Raw genomic sequence first — 16,602 nt, 5'->3', positions numbered from 1 at the left:
TTGGAGTGCTTTTTGACCTATACATTAAAATTAGTACAGTAATGTACATTGATGTCAAACACCAAGCACATTTAATTATTGCCATATCATTGCAAAGTTAACACAAATTTTTACAGTTTTTGAAACAGACGTCCGCAGGAGTTTCGCATTTGTCGGGCTTTTCTGCAATATACTCACATTTCCACCAAGCGTATTGAAATATATTCTTAAATCTCGGAGAGGAAAACTGGTTGTGTAATAAAGACTGTATTTTGAGGATGTTGTTCCTTAAATGTAATTTTATATCATAATTATACAGCATAACAATATTAAACAATTGTCTTAAAAAATTCTTCCAAGGTTTCAAAGTATAAACATCCAGTGGCCGAATGAATTGAAATTTGGATGAAAAATTTAGATGTTTTTATAACTTTTATCAATATTCAACAAAAATATCAACAAAAGAACAGAGTTTTCCCGGGTGTTTGATAAAAAAAGGTGTTTGAACCAACTAATGGCAAGATCGGATGTTAATTTGCCTGATTTTGTTGCTAATATTTATTTATTTATCTCATGTGGGTATAGAAACAGGTCGAACCCAATAACAATGTAACACAAACAACCAATAGTATACAAATAAAATTACAGTTCACAATAACAATAATGAATTAATATTAATGGTACAAAAGTGAATCAAAAAGAAAAAACTAAAGAGCCAACACACCAACTGCAGCAAAGAGCAGTTTTTTAAACGCATAGAAAAGAATGCTGAAACAGATCTATGTTAACACGATTTGCTGATCTTGCCATTCTCAATAAAGGACAGTTTTGACAGGCATTGGTTCTAGGAGTAGATGTCGTAAATAGAAAGTCAAAGTGAAGTAATCTCGGAGGAACATGAACACATATAGAACCAAGAAGCATTGGAGAATCACACTTGTTCAAAAGTTTGTAAAAATATAACATATCCCAACATATATTGTATGCTTTGTACAAAGTTTTTACATGCATTACAACTTGTAGTGATAAGTTTGCATGATTCGTTACTGTTAGGGGTAGTTTTTGATATTAATCATTTTTCTAGAAATCCGCCTTAAAATTATCCTCATTTTCTAGTGACATGATTTCCCAACAATCGTAAAAATAAGAGAAATTATCTTCAAAATCAGAAAGGGCGATTTTTACCCTTAACACGTTGACTGCCGTGTGTATCCAAACTGGTACACACTTCTGTAGTGTAGTAATGCGCGTGATATACCCGCGGCAGTCAACGTGTTAAAACAGTGATCAGGTAGATATGACGATATAAGTGTCGAATGTTTTTCCACACACTACTTGTATATCAAGTTTCAAGCAAATCGTCGTGGCACTTCCCTAGTGTTACTTGTAAGATGGGTTTCCACAGAACATAGATATTTCTGTGAAACACCCGAGTACAGAAATTTTTCTCTCATGATATAAGGTGTTTCTGAATATGCTGTTTCCACAGTTGTTAATATACATATTGTAACTGGAAGGCAAACACGTTGTCATTAAATCACCTAAACATAGTAGAAGCTTGTACTACAATTACAATTGCATGCTGGAACTTTGGACTAATTTCTGATGGATTTAATGGATGCTTCCTTTCTTTTTGAAAAATTTCCACAACCTAGACCACTACCAGGACAAACTAAGCCAGTTGCCTTTATAATCGTAGCTGATGACGCTTTTGCCATGAAACCATATACAACTATCACGGGCACGCAGATCAATTCAGAATGCTTGTGGTTTAGCGTCAATTAGATTTCGTGTACTTAGGTCTATTACTACCATCTTTTAGATAAATTTATCTAATAGATAAACCCATCTACTAGCCAATCAGAGCGCGTAAAATAGCCGTAACCATGGTAATAATCCCTTAGATAGCTTAACCAGAAGATGGTAGTAACGAGCTTTAGGTCTATTACTACCATCTTTTAGTTAAATTTATCTAATAGATAAACCCATCTACTAGCCAATGAGAGCGCGTAAAACAGCCGTAACCTTGGTAATAATCCCTTAGATAGCTTAACCAGAAGATGGTAGTAACGAGCCTTAGGTCCATTACTACCATCTTTTAGTTAAATTTATCTTATAGATAAACCCATCTACTAGCCAATCAGAACGCCAGAACTAAAAGATGGTAGTAATGGATGACAAATGACGCTCCTTATGGTAGCTTCGATGTGGAATATCACGAAAATGGTACAATACAACCAGGACAATGGAGACCAGACGTTCAGGATTAATTTACAAGTTAATCCTAAGCTTCGCGGAAATTTGGAAGCCAAAGATGTACAACTGGCATTTATACAATATTTCCACCATGAAGATGTTCGATGGCAATACACACTGAGAGAAATGGATTGTACTATGCACTAAAAATATACTATAAGGTATAATATTTTACTACGAAAAGTGACAGCGAAGATTGTATTCTGTACAATAAATATAATGAATATAATACAATGAATTGCAGCATGTATACAATGAATTGCTGCATGTATAATATTATTTCTATAATACGACTCGTACAAATCTATTTCTTTCAGTGCAAATATATATAAAAAATGTATGATTAAACTTGCCAATGAATCAATTGTTGTTTTATTACCACCATTGGTACATCTATGAAGTTTAAAATTGTCTATCTAAAAGTTTAAAGGCCGCTTTTAGTGTGTTTTCGTTTCCTGTTAATGCTCTGGAATTGGCAACGAAGTTTATGTATTTTATCCTTCACTTCTTGTGTCGGAACTCAAAACTTATTGGAAATTTTCATGAGACAAAAATTTCATTGTGGATTCCCACCTTGATTGTATAATTTTCCTTCTAGTTAAACGAGCTCGGTTTAACTTGAAAGGAAAATAGATGATTGTGTTTGGTTAAGTAGGGATCATATAATATTGCATCAATTGTAGTATCTCGGCCGCAAAGGACCTTCCCTTAATTCGGTTGACCCATTTTTATATAAATGTTGTAAAATGCTAAAAGATTTAAAGATAATATTAATTTTTTAAAATTTAATCTTAAGTTTTGATATAAAGATTCTGAAAGCCGACCCTTAACCGAGACTATCCGATTACTTCTTGGTCGATCAACTCGCCACCAAGTTGAAGATAATTATATTTCCACAAGAGATGACAAGTCGGCCGTTATATAGTATTCTAAGAGGTTTTATTACGAAATTAAATCGCATAGAAAATGATCGGCTCCTATTTAACAAGGAAGTTGGTAAAGAAAATAAAAAGGGGAAATCCCTCTGTATGCGCAGATTAATTTACAACTTGTTTAAACCGTCTTAGATTTATTACGATTGCGTGAAAATTACCAATTTATATATAAAGAAAATTAATTGGTCTTTTAATTAAGAGGAAGCTTTACCTAACCAGTTTTAACTACTTTTCTTAAGTGCACCAATTAGTTAAAAGAACTAATAAAATTTCCCAATTCCCAATAAAAAGTGCGAAATGTGTAATTAACGATGAGAAACCGTCCGTAACGTTAATTTTATTTATTTCTTTTTTACGAAATGTTTCCTTTTTCCTTTAAAGTTTAAACGAACCAAACTTTATTTTGCAAGGTTTTCGTTTTCTCGTTTACGATGTGGCAACACAATTTTAACGTAACAACTAATAATAAAATTTGTTGATTGAAAAAAAATAACGTGTTTTGAAACATTAAGATTTGTTTAAAGTTTAATTTAACGCTTTTGTAATTTGTATAACATGTGATAATAAAAATCTTGTGAAAGCACTTAGAATAAAATTCTTTTAAATCTATTAAAATTCATGTCGAGAGTTTACTAAGAATTTAATGCACCGTGTTTTTAGTTTTTCTCTTTTTTTTTTGAAACCGGAAACACGGTTTATGCATCGCTGATTCTATAAAAGGGTGGTGCGGACTGTTTTTCATTATATACCCGACAGGAAATGCTGCATCGTAATGACCATTTAAAGCCCCTATATTTTTATATTCATTATTCATTTCCATAATTTTAAAATAACCTGTTTCACATACCAAGTTAGAAAAAATGAGCAAAATAGGCACACTTTTATAACAAAATTGACACACTTTTAAAAGAGAATAAAAGAGAAAGAAGTAGAATTCTTTATTAAACCCGACCACTTTTTTGCACTCATCTAAGTCTCTTTAAATAGGAGATAATTAACGCTCAACTTGACAACAATCAACAACTTTCTCAAAAACAATTTGTCAACATTTTCTTTTTCCCTGACAGCTTTATTTTTTGTCAATGTCTTATTATTATCAAAAAATGAATTCGTCCATTATGTTATTATCCAAATTAAAACCATTTCATTTAATGAAAAGAGGATTTCATATAACCCCGCCAAAATTGGATAAACCAAAAAAATTTTCACCATGCGAAAAAACCTTTTTAATGGTTAAACCGGACGGGGTTCAACGAGGAAAAATTGGCGCAATCATTTCGCGCTTTGAAGAGCGCGGATTCAAATTGGCCGGGATTAAAATATTATCAGCCAGCGAACAAATCATCAGATCTCATTACCACGAGCATGTAGATAAGAAATTTTTTCCGGGATTATTGGAGTATATTAAAAGTGGCCCGGTAGTTCCAATGATTTGGGAGGGAAAAAACGTCGTCGAAGTAAGCCGCGCGATGGTGGGCCAAACGCACCCGATGAAATCAAATCCTGGGACAATCCGGGGCGATTTTTGTTTGGATTTGGACCGAAACATGATTCACGGATCGAGTGATGTTCAAGCGGCCGACTACGAAGTTAAAACTTGGTTCAAACCGGGAGAAATTCTTGATTACGATATGAATCAATACCCTTGGGTTTATTCCGAATCGGAAAACTAGAAAAAATCAATAAAATTGCTTAAGATAGAAAAGTTGTGATTAATTTCTTTTTTCTTTCTTTTTGTTTTAACGGTTTCTTAAAAGGCCTTAAAGAGCGTTTTAAAGCGGCTCGTTTGCTTCCAATTGAAGAGAGCCGTTCTATTTTACTGAAAACTAACATTACACTCAATCGGAAGACAGTTACTTGACTTAGATAATCCTTATTAGGTGCGCTACTGTTAAACCGTCTAGACTAATCATTAAGAAAAAGAATGTTTTAATCGATCCTAAAAGAAATTTTAATGATTCTAAAATATTCTTTAATCTATTATATTTATTGATTTTTAATGATAATTTTGAACGATTCTTTAATTATTTGTTTTATAAAGAAATGGCTGAAGGAGAAATGCAACCAGATACAACAAGCACGAACTAAACACAAAAAACATCGGGGTGTTTTGAGGGACGGAAATAAAATCTCGTCCTCTACCAACCTCTCATAGTCAAGTGTAATTGAATATTTTTTCTTTTAATTATTAAGCGATCGAGGCATATTGTTATTTGTTATTACCCTTTATAATTTTAGTCATCATCAATCTTGTTTCCCAAAAGTATTTATAACATTAATACTACATTTTTAACATGAAAATTCATTCATCGACCATGTAAGCTTTATTAAGCTCTGTTATATCCCTTACAAATGTTCTGCTCATTTTTAGTAGTTCTCAGACGTTGAGAAGAAAACTAAATGTTTCTGAAAGTCTTATATGGCAGTAAATATATTTTAAAGTTAGTCTGCATCCCAGCAATCCTTCGTCCTACTCGTTAATGTGTTGATTTGTAGGGCTATTTTGTTTTCGGTTACCATTTACGTCGTAGCTTTGTATACAGGGTGATTCGGGAGGAAATGGAAGGATTTTAAGGACATGTCTAGGAAGCTAAAATAAGCAAAATAAGCCCATATGTTTAAATCCGATTTTCATTTGTTTCCGAGATAATTGGGTTTTTCTTTTTAAAAAGTTAATCAAGTTATGTTTGACAACGTTATCCTATATGACAATTTGAAACAAAATGTTAATTAAAGTGATAGTTGTAATTGTTACGAAATAATAAAAATGCCTCACATTTTCAGTCATAGAGAATATGCAGATATGGTGTTTGTTTATGGTTTTTGTAATGGTAATACTGTTCGTTCAATAGAAGAGTATCGACGTCGTTTTCCGAATCGAAGAATTCCTAATAGGCAAGTGTTTCAAACTGTTTTTACACGTGCTGGCGAAAGTGGAATGTTTCCAAGTGCAAGCATTGTTTCTGAAAAACAGCAAGGGCTCAGTTTGGAACATGAAGAAAATATTCTGGATGTTGTAGAAAATAATCCAGGAATAAGTACAAGGCGCATGCAATACACAAACAATGGTTTGGAAAACATTAAAGCGGCAAGGCTTAAACGCTTTTCATTTGCAGAAAGTATAAAATCTCCAAGAAGGCGATTATCCATTATGACTACAATTTTGTCAATGGACTCGTGAAAACAGAAGATTACTTAAATGCATATTATTTTCTGATGAAGCTCAATTTACTCGAGATGGAATTAACAATTACCATAATAATCATCGATGGTCGGACGAAAATCCCCATGCCACGCAAGAACACAATTTCCAACATCGGCATCGGTTTAGTATTAATGTATGGTGCGGCATTCTAAATGATCAGTTGTTTGGTCCTTTTGTGTTGGATGGCCGTCTTACTGGGGAAGGTTATTTACATTTTTTGGAAGACCATTTAGAGGAAATATTGGACGATGTACCTTTGAATATTCGACAACGTATGATCATATATATCGTATAGGCATTTCGGCGATCGCTGGATTGGCAGAGGAGGCCCGCACACTTGGCCACCGAGATCACCGGACCTCACTCCCCTAGATTTTGTCTTTGGGGATGGATGAAGTCCTTAGTTTATGCTAGGAAAGTGGACACAAGGGATGCGCTACTAGATCGTATTCTTAATGCTACGGCGTTCATTAGAGCGAATCATCGTTCACTGAAACTGGCTACCAGGTCCATTTATAAACGCGCAAATAAGTGTATCGAAGTGGGTGGTGGAGTTTTCGAAAATTTAATGTGAGTTAATGCTACTTGTTTTTTTGGTTTGTTAGTTTAGTAATAAATTTTGCTTTAATTTTGAAATTATTATTGTTCAAAATATCTCAAACAAATGAAAATCGGATTTGAACATATGGGCTTATTTTGCTTATTTTAGCTTCCTAGACATGTCCTTAAAATCTTTCCATTTCCTCCCGAATCACCCTGTATATTTCCTGATACCCCAAAGCCTGATTTGCTTTCTTTTTTGGATGCTTTGGAACATAGATTATTGAACTTTCCTGTACTTATTATAGGAGACTTTAATTTACCTGATTATGTTAAAGGTCCAGGTACTACTGTTTCTAAACTTGTGTCTAATACTGGGCATCAGTTCGAGCTTCTACGTGATGACCTGCCTCTTGTATCTGAAGATTTGTATCATCCTGCCTTAAATATTACCATAATCTTACTCGCACCAAGTAACAATCAATCAATTTTTCCAGCTTGTGGCAGTCGTTATCATTTTTGCAGAGCCAACTTTTATGGCTTGTATGGTGATTTCCTCGAAACATGAGGCATGTTGATGATGCTGTGCGGTTATTTTACGTATAGATCCATGAACTATTGGATTAGTCTGTTCCAAAAAGAGCGTATCTACTTCTAAATACACTCCTGAAATTAAAAAATCTTTTATTGTTAAAAGACTTCTATAGAAGAAAGTGGAAGAGAACTAAATATAAATTTTATCATGCGGAGTTTGAAAAATTGAGATTTTTGACTAAGCAAAAGATCTCTGATTTGCATATAGCCTTTACAAGTAATGCTGACCAGTCACTGCGCTCTGATCTTCGTAGCTTCTGGATTTATATAAGGCATAAAACTATGACTACAAAACTCCCTGGTGAAATGGTTTTAAACGAGTGGATCTACGATACTCCCTATAATATAGTTAATCCTTTGCCGATTACTTTTCGGGAGTTTGTAGTGGTGACTCTACCTACGAGTTGGTTCTTGATCTTCTTAAGAAGTTGCCGAACAAATTTACGGTTGGTGATGATAACCTTCCAGCGTTTTTTATTCGTGATTGTAGCACAATTTTTGCGTGATCATGAACTTGTGTCTAAAGACGGGTGAGTTTCCTAAAATCTGGAAGCGATCACGGATAATTCCCGTTTTCAAGCGTGGTGATCGTCACCTCCCCATAATATCTAACTTCCCTAAAGTATTTCAGCAAATCATCTATGGAGCTATTTATTCGCAAATTTAATCGTTTGTATCGCCGCACCAGCATGGGTTTATAAAGCGTCGTTCAACGATTACAGTCTTGCGGTGATTACAGAAGTAATATGTGAATCCTTGGATAGGGGTGGTCAAGTGGATGTAGTGTACACTTACTTTTCTAAGGCGTTTGATGTGTTTTCCCCAGGGCTTATGTGTCTTGTTTCATCGTATTTATCAAGGAGGAGAAATTATGTACTTTATAATAGCTTTGCTTCAGTGGAGTTTATCGCACGATCTGGTATCCCACAGGGCTCTAACTTGGGTCCACTACTGTTTGTAATGTTTATTAACGACTTATTAAACAGATTTAAGTCTGGTGTATTGGCTTATGTTGATGATCTTAAGATATTTCGCCCTACGACCTCGGAAGATGACATGGCTTCGATGCAGTCGGTTCTTAATATCTTGGTGGAATGGTGCGATCGGAGTCAGCTCAGAATGAATGTGGAGAAGTTTAATGCTATTACGTAGAACTACTCATATCCCTTCATCCTACTGTATAGGTCCAATCTCCCTGTTTAAGTTGACTTCTGTCAGAGATGTGGAAGTAACTTTTGATAGCAGACGCGAGGATCCACGCGAGGATGCGTGGCTTTGAGCTCTGTACTTCACGAATTCTGCAGTATACATATTGCTTTTTCGGGCGTTTGTTCTGCTGAGAATGGAGTATGGTTCTGTTATATGGTCACCGCATTATATCTCGCATGGTCTTTTATTGGAGAGAATTCAAAAAAGGTTTTTAAACTCCTGTTCGAGGCACTGACTATCAATCTTTGTTGCAACGTCACAATTTTTCTTCGCTTGTCACTCCAAGGGATGATCTCGACGTTAGATTTATTGTAAAGCTGATGATTTGTGAGACGGATTGTAACTGGTTACTCTTTTGCATCATCTTCAGTGTACCCAGACACGCTACCCGATACAGCTGTGTCTTCTATTTGAAGAATAGTAGAACCAACATGCAGTCTTGTGCTCCGCTACAGAGAATGTGCAGACTTATAAACCTGAGAGACGATTACAATGTTTTTACTTAGTGTTTAATTGATTCTTGTGGTAATGTAAGTTTGTATTTCTGTATAGTATAATATTGTCCTGTAATTGGTACTTTGTTGGCCAATAAAGATATTTATTATTATTTATCTCCACGTTTTGCATTTACTTCTAGCACTTCCATTTTGTACTCGAGCTGTACACATTTAGGCAGAACATGAATCTTGCAGATGTAATATGAAATATTAACGGTCCCCCTCCTTCCCAACAATCTTATGTTAACATCTTATTTTCATTTTCAAGGCTTAGTTTTATTGTTTTTATTATTATTCTAGAGTATCACACAATCAAGCAAAACATGAATTATGCAGATGCAGCATGAAATGTCAAACTATCCATATATTGTACGCCATATCATCTAGAATGTAGAGTATTGTAAAAAGAGTTCTTCCTTTGGCATTGAGAACGAAACTGAACATGGCATTACCAAGACAAAAATAAATGTATATTTTATCAAAATATTAAAGTTATATAACAACGGTGGGCAAATACGGCCCTTTCTTTATTTAAATGCGGCTACAAGCGACAATATGTATGTAGTTTCACGTGGAGGTGAATTTCTTCACAGCACTTAGGCCCCAGCGGGCCTTTTCTCCGTCCCCACAATTACTGGTTCATTCAAGGGTCAGAAAACCAGCCCAATCTTTTCATGAACGTTAATATAGAACAGAAAGGTATGTTCCTTATATCCGACATTTAAGTACGCGAGGTTGGGACCGTCACAAACAATATGACTTACCGTATCGTCTTCCATTTCACACCCTCTACAGAGGGGTGTATTCGCCAGCTTGATGCAAAACATGTGCTTACGTAACCTGCAGTGCCCGGTCAGGAAGTGGGTGAGAAGCCTCAAGTCACTTTTTGATTTTTCCAGAAACTGAGTAGATCTCTTCCGGTCAGGGTAGAGCAGAGTTTTCTTAGCAAAGACACCTGCTGCTGTCCCATCCCATCTGTTGCAAAAAACTGATGAAAAATCATCTGTCCGCCAGCCTGTCCGCATGATCATGCCCTTTAATTCCGATGTGTCCTTTTCGCCACTTTATCGTGACGTTGTATACGTTTGCCTCCTCGAGTGATTGTCGACAGGACTTCACCAACGATGATGCAGTGTGGTGCTTACCAACCGCCAGCATAGCCTGTCTGCTATCAGTGCAGATTACAACGTTTCTGCCGACTTTTTTGGAGTCGATAATCGCATCGGCTGCTATGTTTATAGCAGTTAATTCGGCTTGAGCAGTCATGCAATACGATCCTAACGAAGTGGAATGGTGCAACTGGAGATCGTGCGAGAGAATTCCCGCTCCGGAACCTCCAGCCTTCTTTGATCCATCAGCGTAGATGATCAGCGTTTTGCCCGAGCTTGAGTTGCTCTGGGGTATCGTTTCAATGCCAAAGTGTGGCTTCCCTAAGAAGGCTTGCCCATTTTAACAACCTGCTTTTCATTTATTGATCGCAGTCGAAGCAATGCCATCGCGGCCAGCTCTCCCTGATAAAAATATCTAGGGGCAGTACGTTCAGCATAGTCTCCATCGCAATCGTAGGTGTATATCTCATAGCGCCTGTGATTAGCAGGCAGGCCAGTCGTTGCAGTTGATGCAGCAATTTTGCTTTATATGCATGTTTTAGTGCTGAGCATCAAACTATGGCTCCGTGAGCCACCATGAGTCTTATCACAGAAGTATAGAACCACATTATAACTTTCGGATTTAGTCCCCAAGTATTCGCAATAGCCCTTCGGCACTGGTTCAGTACAATCGTTGCTTTTTTGGTTTTGCAACTAATGTGTGATGTCCAAGTTAATCCTTTGTCCAAGATAACACCCAGATATTTCACCTCTGGAGCAAAGGTTAATATGGATTATTACAGAAATTGGGTGGCGTTAAGTGTCCCAGTTTCTTCTGTTTAGTGAAGAGAACAGTCTCAGTCTTTTTAGGATTGACAAAGAGGGACAGTATATTGTAATATACAATTTATACAAAAATTACTATTTTACGATATTTAGCTTGGTTTTTATGATATTCATGATTCAATACCATTAGTAACCGCTCACAACCGGTACGTGTTTGGACGTGTTGATGTTATAATTGCAGCCTCTTTACTGTTTTTAAAAGTAAGTTATTATTCAATTATTTATTATAATAAATACTTTTAAGCAACATGACAACCGAAAATAAAAAACGAAAATATGAAGAAGAAAATATATGTTTTCGTAGCGAATGGTAAACAATTGTGTCTTATTTGTAAAAGTACTATCGCAAACTATAAAATAAGTAATTTAGGCCCACTTTTACCATCCTCCTGATAAACTATCTAGAGGATAGTTGCCATGGTTACAGCGGTTTTAAGCGCTCTCATTGGCTAAGAGCTGGATTTATCTATCGGATAAATTTATCAAGAGGTGGTAAAAGTGGACCTTAGACAGACATTAAGAAGCAACTCATTCCGCAATTTTCCATTCAGTATCTAAGTTCGAAATTGCGAAAAGAAAAATTAATGTCGTTAAAAAAGTAATTACTTAATCATAAGTAAATATTTAAAATTTGCAAATATGTGAAATATTGTAAAGAGTTTTTTAGAAGAACTGAAAGAGGAAGGAGATGAATCACAAAATGATATATCATTTTTACTGTATTGTAAGATATTATGGATAATATTCTGTAAGATATTCTTTAATATTACTGAAGATAAAATTAACGAACATTAACGAAGAGTTGAAAACGAATTTTAAAACCAGATTTGAAGATCTGAGAAGTTTTAAACAATTTAATCTTTTGTCAATCCATTTGCAATTGATGTAATTCAAGATGGTTTTTCTATTTCTGATATAATACTATCCGATATAGCATCGGGAGAATTAGAAGTACTAAAAATGAAGGAGGGTCAGGCATTTTGGATAGTGGTGCCAGAAACAATATATCATAATTTAAAGAAAGCAGCTTGTCGACTATTTTCAATTTTTGGTACAACATATTCTTATGAGACTTTATACTCATACAAGAAATTAGTTAAGACAAAATATCGCTCACAATTAACTACTCAACATCTCAAAAAATTACTACGAACTACTTTGACAAATGAGTTGTCTGGTTTCAATATCCCCTAAATCCATTTTTGGGCAAAAATGAGATATATACGCCATCTGTTAGAAAAAGTTGTTTTCTATAAAATACTCAATGATTTGTATTAAAAAACGCGCGAATCCCTTAAAAATTCAAATCAAATAGACAGCCTTTAGATATTAAAGAGAGCTACTTTCGATTTACTTTTAATACTTCCTTCAACATCGGCTTTGGATCTCCTAGCACCGATGTTTGCTCTAAGTGTCTTGAACTCCGGGAAAAAATTAAAAATGAAAAGGTTGCATCTATTAAAACAGTGCTAACTACAGAATACCGAATACATAAGCTCAGGGCCAAAGCATTTTTTGAACAGCTAAAAGAGAAACGGGACGGCCTTCTGACAATTTCTTTTGATTGTCAGAAAAACTTGGTATTGCCCAAAATACCAGATCAAAGTACCTATTATAGTAGACAACTGTACATTTACAACTTCACTACTGTAGTGGGGCACTCACATGCTCCGTTAACAAAAGATAATGTTAAAATTTTCACGTGGACTGAAGATGAACATGCCAAGGGCGCCAACGAAATCGCAAGCTGCGTCTTTTACACTTTAAAGAATAGTAACTTAGAGGGAATAGATACACTTCGATTGGTCGCCGATGGATGCGGCGGCCAAAATAAAAATACCATTATGATATGTATGTTGTTCAAATGACTAAGCAGTATAAGCAGTTCTATTAGAACAATCGAGCTGGTATTCCCAGTGGTTGGGCACTCCTACATTCCACCTGACAGGATTTTTGCTACTATCGAAAAAGGAATAAGAAAGAAAGGAGAAATTGTAATGCCAGAAGAATACATAAATATTTTTCAAGAACATGCTACTGTTTTTAAACTTGGAAAAGATGTTCCCGATAGTGATTGGAAAGGTGCTGGTCAAAAAATCCTTAAGCCAGTGTCTCAGTGGCATTTTAAATTTAACCAATGTAAGAGATATATTATACGACGTGGCAACAAAAACGCCATCACCATTCGAGCTGAGTTATCTTACCGTTCAGACACATTCAAAGGAGTTTTTAGGAAAAACCAAACCGCCATGAATATCCAGCCAAAAGAAATTCCTACCGGAGTGAAACCAAAAGATCTGAAAATGAGAGATGTAAATAACTTGTTAAGCAAACATTATGGAAAGAACTGGAGAGCGGTAGAAAATTTGGCTTATTATAGAGATGTGTTGGGAAAATTTCAGAACAATAATATTCCTGGCGATTCCCGAGAAGACAGTGGGGACGAAGAGCCTAGTTTATGTGAATCAACCGAAAATATACCTGATGTTAGCGTTTAAGAGTTTTTTAAGTACAGTTTTTAAATAACATATCTTTCAAAAAATAAAGTTTCCTGTTATTAGCTACAAAGAGATTTGATTCACTTTCAATTCATGCCTAATCCATTTTGTTCAGATTCAAATGAGCCTTAATCCACAGTTTGGTAGCAAACGCAACCAAACACCATTTTTAAATCCACTTTGTGATTTTTATATCTATTCCAAAAACGTGGTTATAGAATTTTTGAAACTTCAGTAAGTCTTCTAATAACAAATAAATTATGTTTGAATTAATAACGCCAAAATCATCCCAAAATACTTTTTTGCCGTTTTCTCAAAATCGAAAAATTTGGACTTAAGGGTATTTGAAACCAAACAACTCAAATTACACGCCGGATTTTAAAACATTATCAAACGAAAATCGGCAGAACTTATGATTATTAAATATTTTTTTTGCCAGCTGTTTTTCAATTATCTTTTACTTTTCAATAAATATGAAAATAGATATGATATCTCTTTTTGGCTCGCAAAAGAAATATTGAACGTGTATAAAGCTCCTGTTGAGATCAGCTCTGCCTAGCTCTGTTATATAACGTAAATTGATTAAAATTATAACATTAAAAAAACTTTCACAACTAGTTCATTTTTTCTTTGTTTTTTTTGATCTTATTTTTCGATCGGTTACACAAAAGTTCCTCTCTTCCGCGTGTTGTGTTTATTTTAAAATCGCCGGTTCGCTGTTCTATCCGGGATTCTAGGTCACATATACTTTAAAACTTGCACACACACATCAATACACCGCCAGAGAGGCTAACGGCAGACCACTCACCATTTAGAAACATTTTTTTTTTTTGATTTAACGGAAAATTTTCTGAAACCGAATTAAGTTATTTTTAAAAGAATCTTATGAATAAAATTAAAGATATTTTAAGTTGAATAAGCGGAAAATTTTCATTTATTGTTGGTCGATTTGCGTGTCTCCCCGAAAGTTTTACTCTGCATTTTCGTACCTGGCACGATGATGAAAATGGGCAACTAAAAATGGAGACGCCACAACTTTAAAGATTTTCGATAAACCAGCAAGTTATGAAATCAAATAAATTTCTTAGGTAATTTTATGAGAAATAAGAAAAAAATTTAGCAAAAAGGAGCACGTGCTATAACCAATTTTTTTATTTCCTTTTAACTCTTTTTATCTTAATTCTCCAAGCGGAGATGACGATGATGATGATGGCGATTTTTGTTGGCAACTTTCAAGGTTAACTGGTATAATAATTTGAGGAGGTAATTACCTCCTAGATTATATCCTATGTAATTAACATAAATGTTAAAATAATCTCAAAATTTTCATTATTTTGAAGACTTGGTCCTCATCTAATTGGGTGGTTAAGTTAACCGAGGGATTTTTGAAATAAAAATTCTCATAGCGTGTAAACGAAGATGGAAAGAAAAATATTTAGAAAGTTTCCTACTTTTAAATCAAACTATTTAGTAACAGTGTCGAGGCTAAAAATATAATTAAATACAAAAAAAAAATTAAAAATCACTCACCGTTAACAAAAATCCGTCCCTATTCTCGCTTTTATCGTAATAACTTCTACTCATTCCAAATCCAACACGAATCCCCCAATTTCCTTTAATTTAATCGTTTTTTCCACAAGTTTACCTAACCAAAAAAAAATCGCGAACTGTCAGTGTAAGTAAATAATTTTCTCCGGAAAGATTATAAAACTAAAGAATCCTTAATTTTATTAATTCCAGTCCGTTTCCTTTACTTAACTTCCCATAACCAACAAAAACATTAAAACTTCAACCGTCAAAAACCCGTCAAATGAAAAAGTGAGGTTAGGTTTGGGTAATAACTTTATGACGCGAATCCGCCCGAAAATCGTCACAATCACACGCGTTTAATCACATGTCGATGATTTTCGACGTGATCTAATCGAAAATACACATGATTTTAACACGATTATTCGTTAACGAATGACTCACACAACCAACAAACAGCTTTCGTATTGAATTGTGAAACTGACTGCAGTGAAGTTAACATCTGGTGGAGTGATTGTGTTGGTATTAATTGCGCCATCTATTATTAACTGGTTGAAATTAATAATGCGAATAAAAGAAAATAGATGGCGGGATTAAATTTAAATTTATTTATTTAATTTAATTTAAAAATAATTTTTAATTAAGATGCACAGAGGTGGTCGTATTACATAAATTATATAGAGCTATTCCAATGGTGCTTAAACCGATGAGGTTTAACCCGATTATTATTATGATTGCAAATATTAGAATCTCTCTTATTTCTGGGTTCATATTTCAAATAGTCGATTTGACGTTTAAAAGAGTAATGTCATTTTGTTGTAATTTTAAAATACGAAAAAGACGTAGAAATAAAATAGATTAAAATGATAACAAACCCGGATATGATGGTTGGAAGACGCAGAATGGAATTTCGTTCCATCAAATACCTTTTACCAATAACTATCGGCTTGGTCTTCTTAGCGGCTGCTTTAACCGTAGCAGTGATTTATACAGGATTTCGACATCATAATTGTATTTTATGTAATTGTTCTTGTAAAAATTAAAATTAAAATGATGCTTTAAAATGTTGTGTCAAATTATTTTTTCTTATTTTGGCTCTACAGCATTTTGTGGGTTTTAGCCTCCTCAACAATTCAAGTCATCCTTCATGTCATTCAACCATCTTTTATGAGGTCTTTTCTCTGTTGGTTTCCATTGGTAAGCCATTTAATTCGCTGAGATTTAACAAATCTGCTTATGTCTGCACCATCAACCAAGGCATTGAGTTCAAAATTCATTCGAGTTCTCTATATTCCATCTTGTTATTGTACTAGACCAAATATCCTTCTCAGTATTCTACTTCTGAACTTTTTTTATGTAGATCTTAGTACAAATTATTTTTTAGTGGCGTCAAAGATTTTGACAGAACTTTGAAAACTGACGTTAATT

General features: G+C 34.6%; 1 protein-coding gene across 2 annotated transcripts in view; it reads right to left on the bottom strand.

Annotated features, from left to right (window-relative positions):
• LOC111417243 (javelin-like) overlaps positions 1-15,660 on the bottom strand; it is a 91,148-nt gene extending 75,488 nt beyond the window's left edge. For both annotated transcript variants that reach the window (XR_011640061.1, XM_071195151.1), the window contains exon 1: positions 15,178-15,660. Coding sequence is in view for 1 of the 2 variants with exons in the window: in XM_071195151.1 (XP_071051252.1) it covers positions 15,178-15,231 (54 nt within the window). In the remaining variant the exon portion in view is untranslated. The remainder of the gene's footprint in view (positions 1-15,177) is intronic.
• Between the last annotated feature and the right edge of the window lie 942 nt (positions 15,661-16,602).

The sequence above is a fragment of the Onthophagus taurus genome, chromosome 3, assembly GCF_036711975.1.
Source record: "Onthophagus taurus isolate NC chromosome 3, IU_Otau_3.0, whole genome shotgun sequence".
In the NCBI taxonomy this organism is placed as follows: domain Eukaryota; kingdom Metazoa; phylum Arthropoda; class Insecta; order Coleoptera; family Scarabaeidae; genus Onthophagus; species Onthophagus taurus.
Note: the sequence above shows the minus strand (reverse complement) of the source record. Positions and strands in the feature narration are given on the sequence as shown.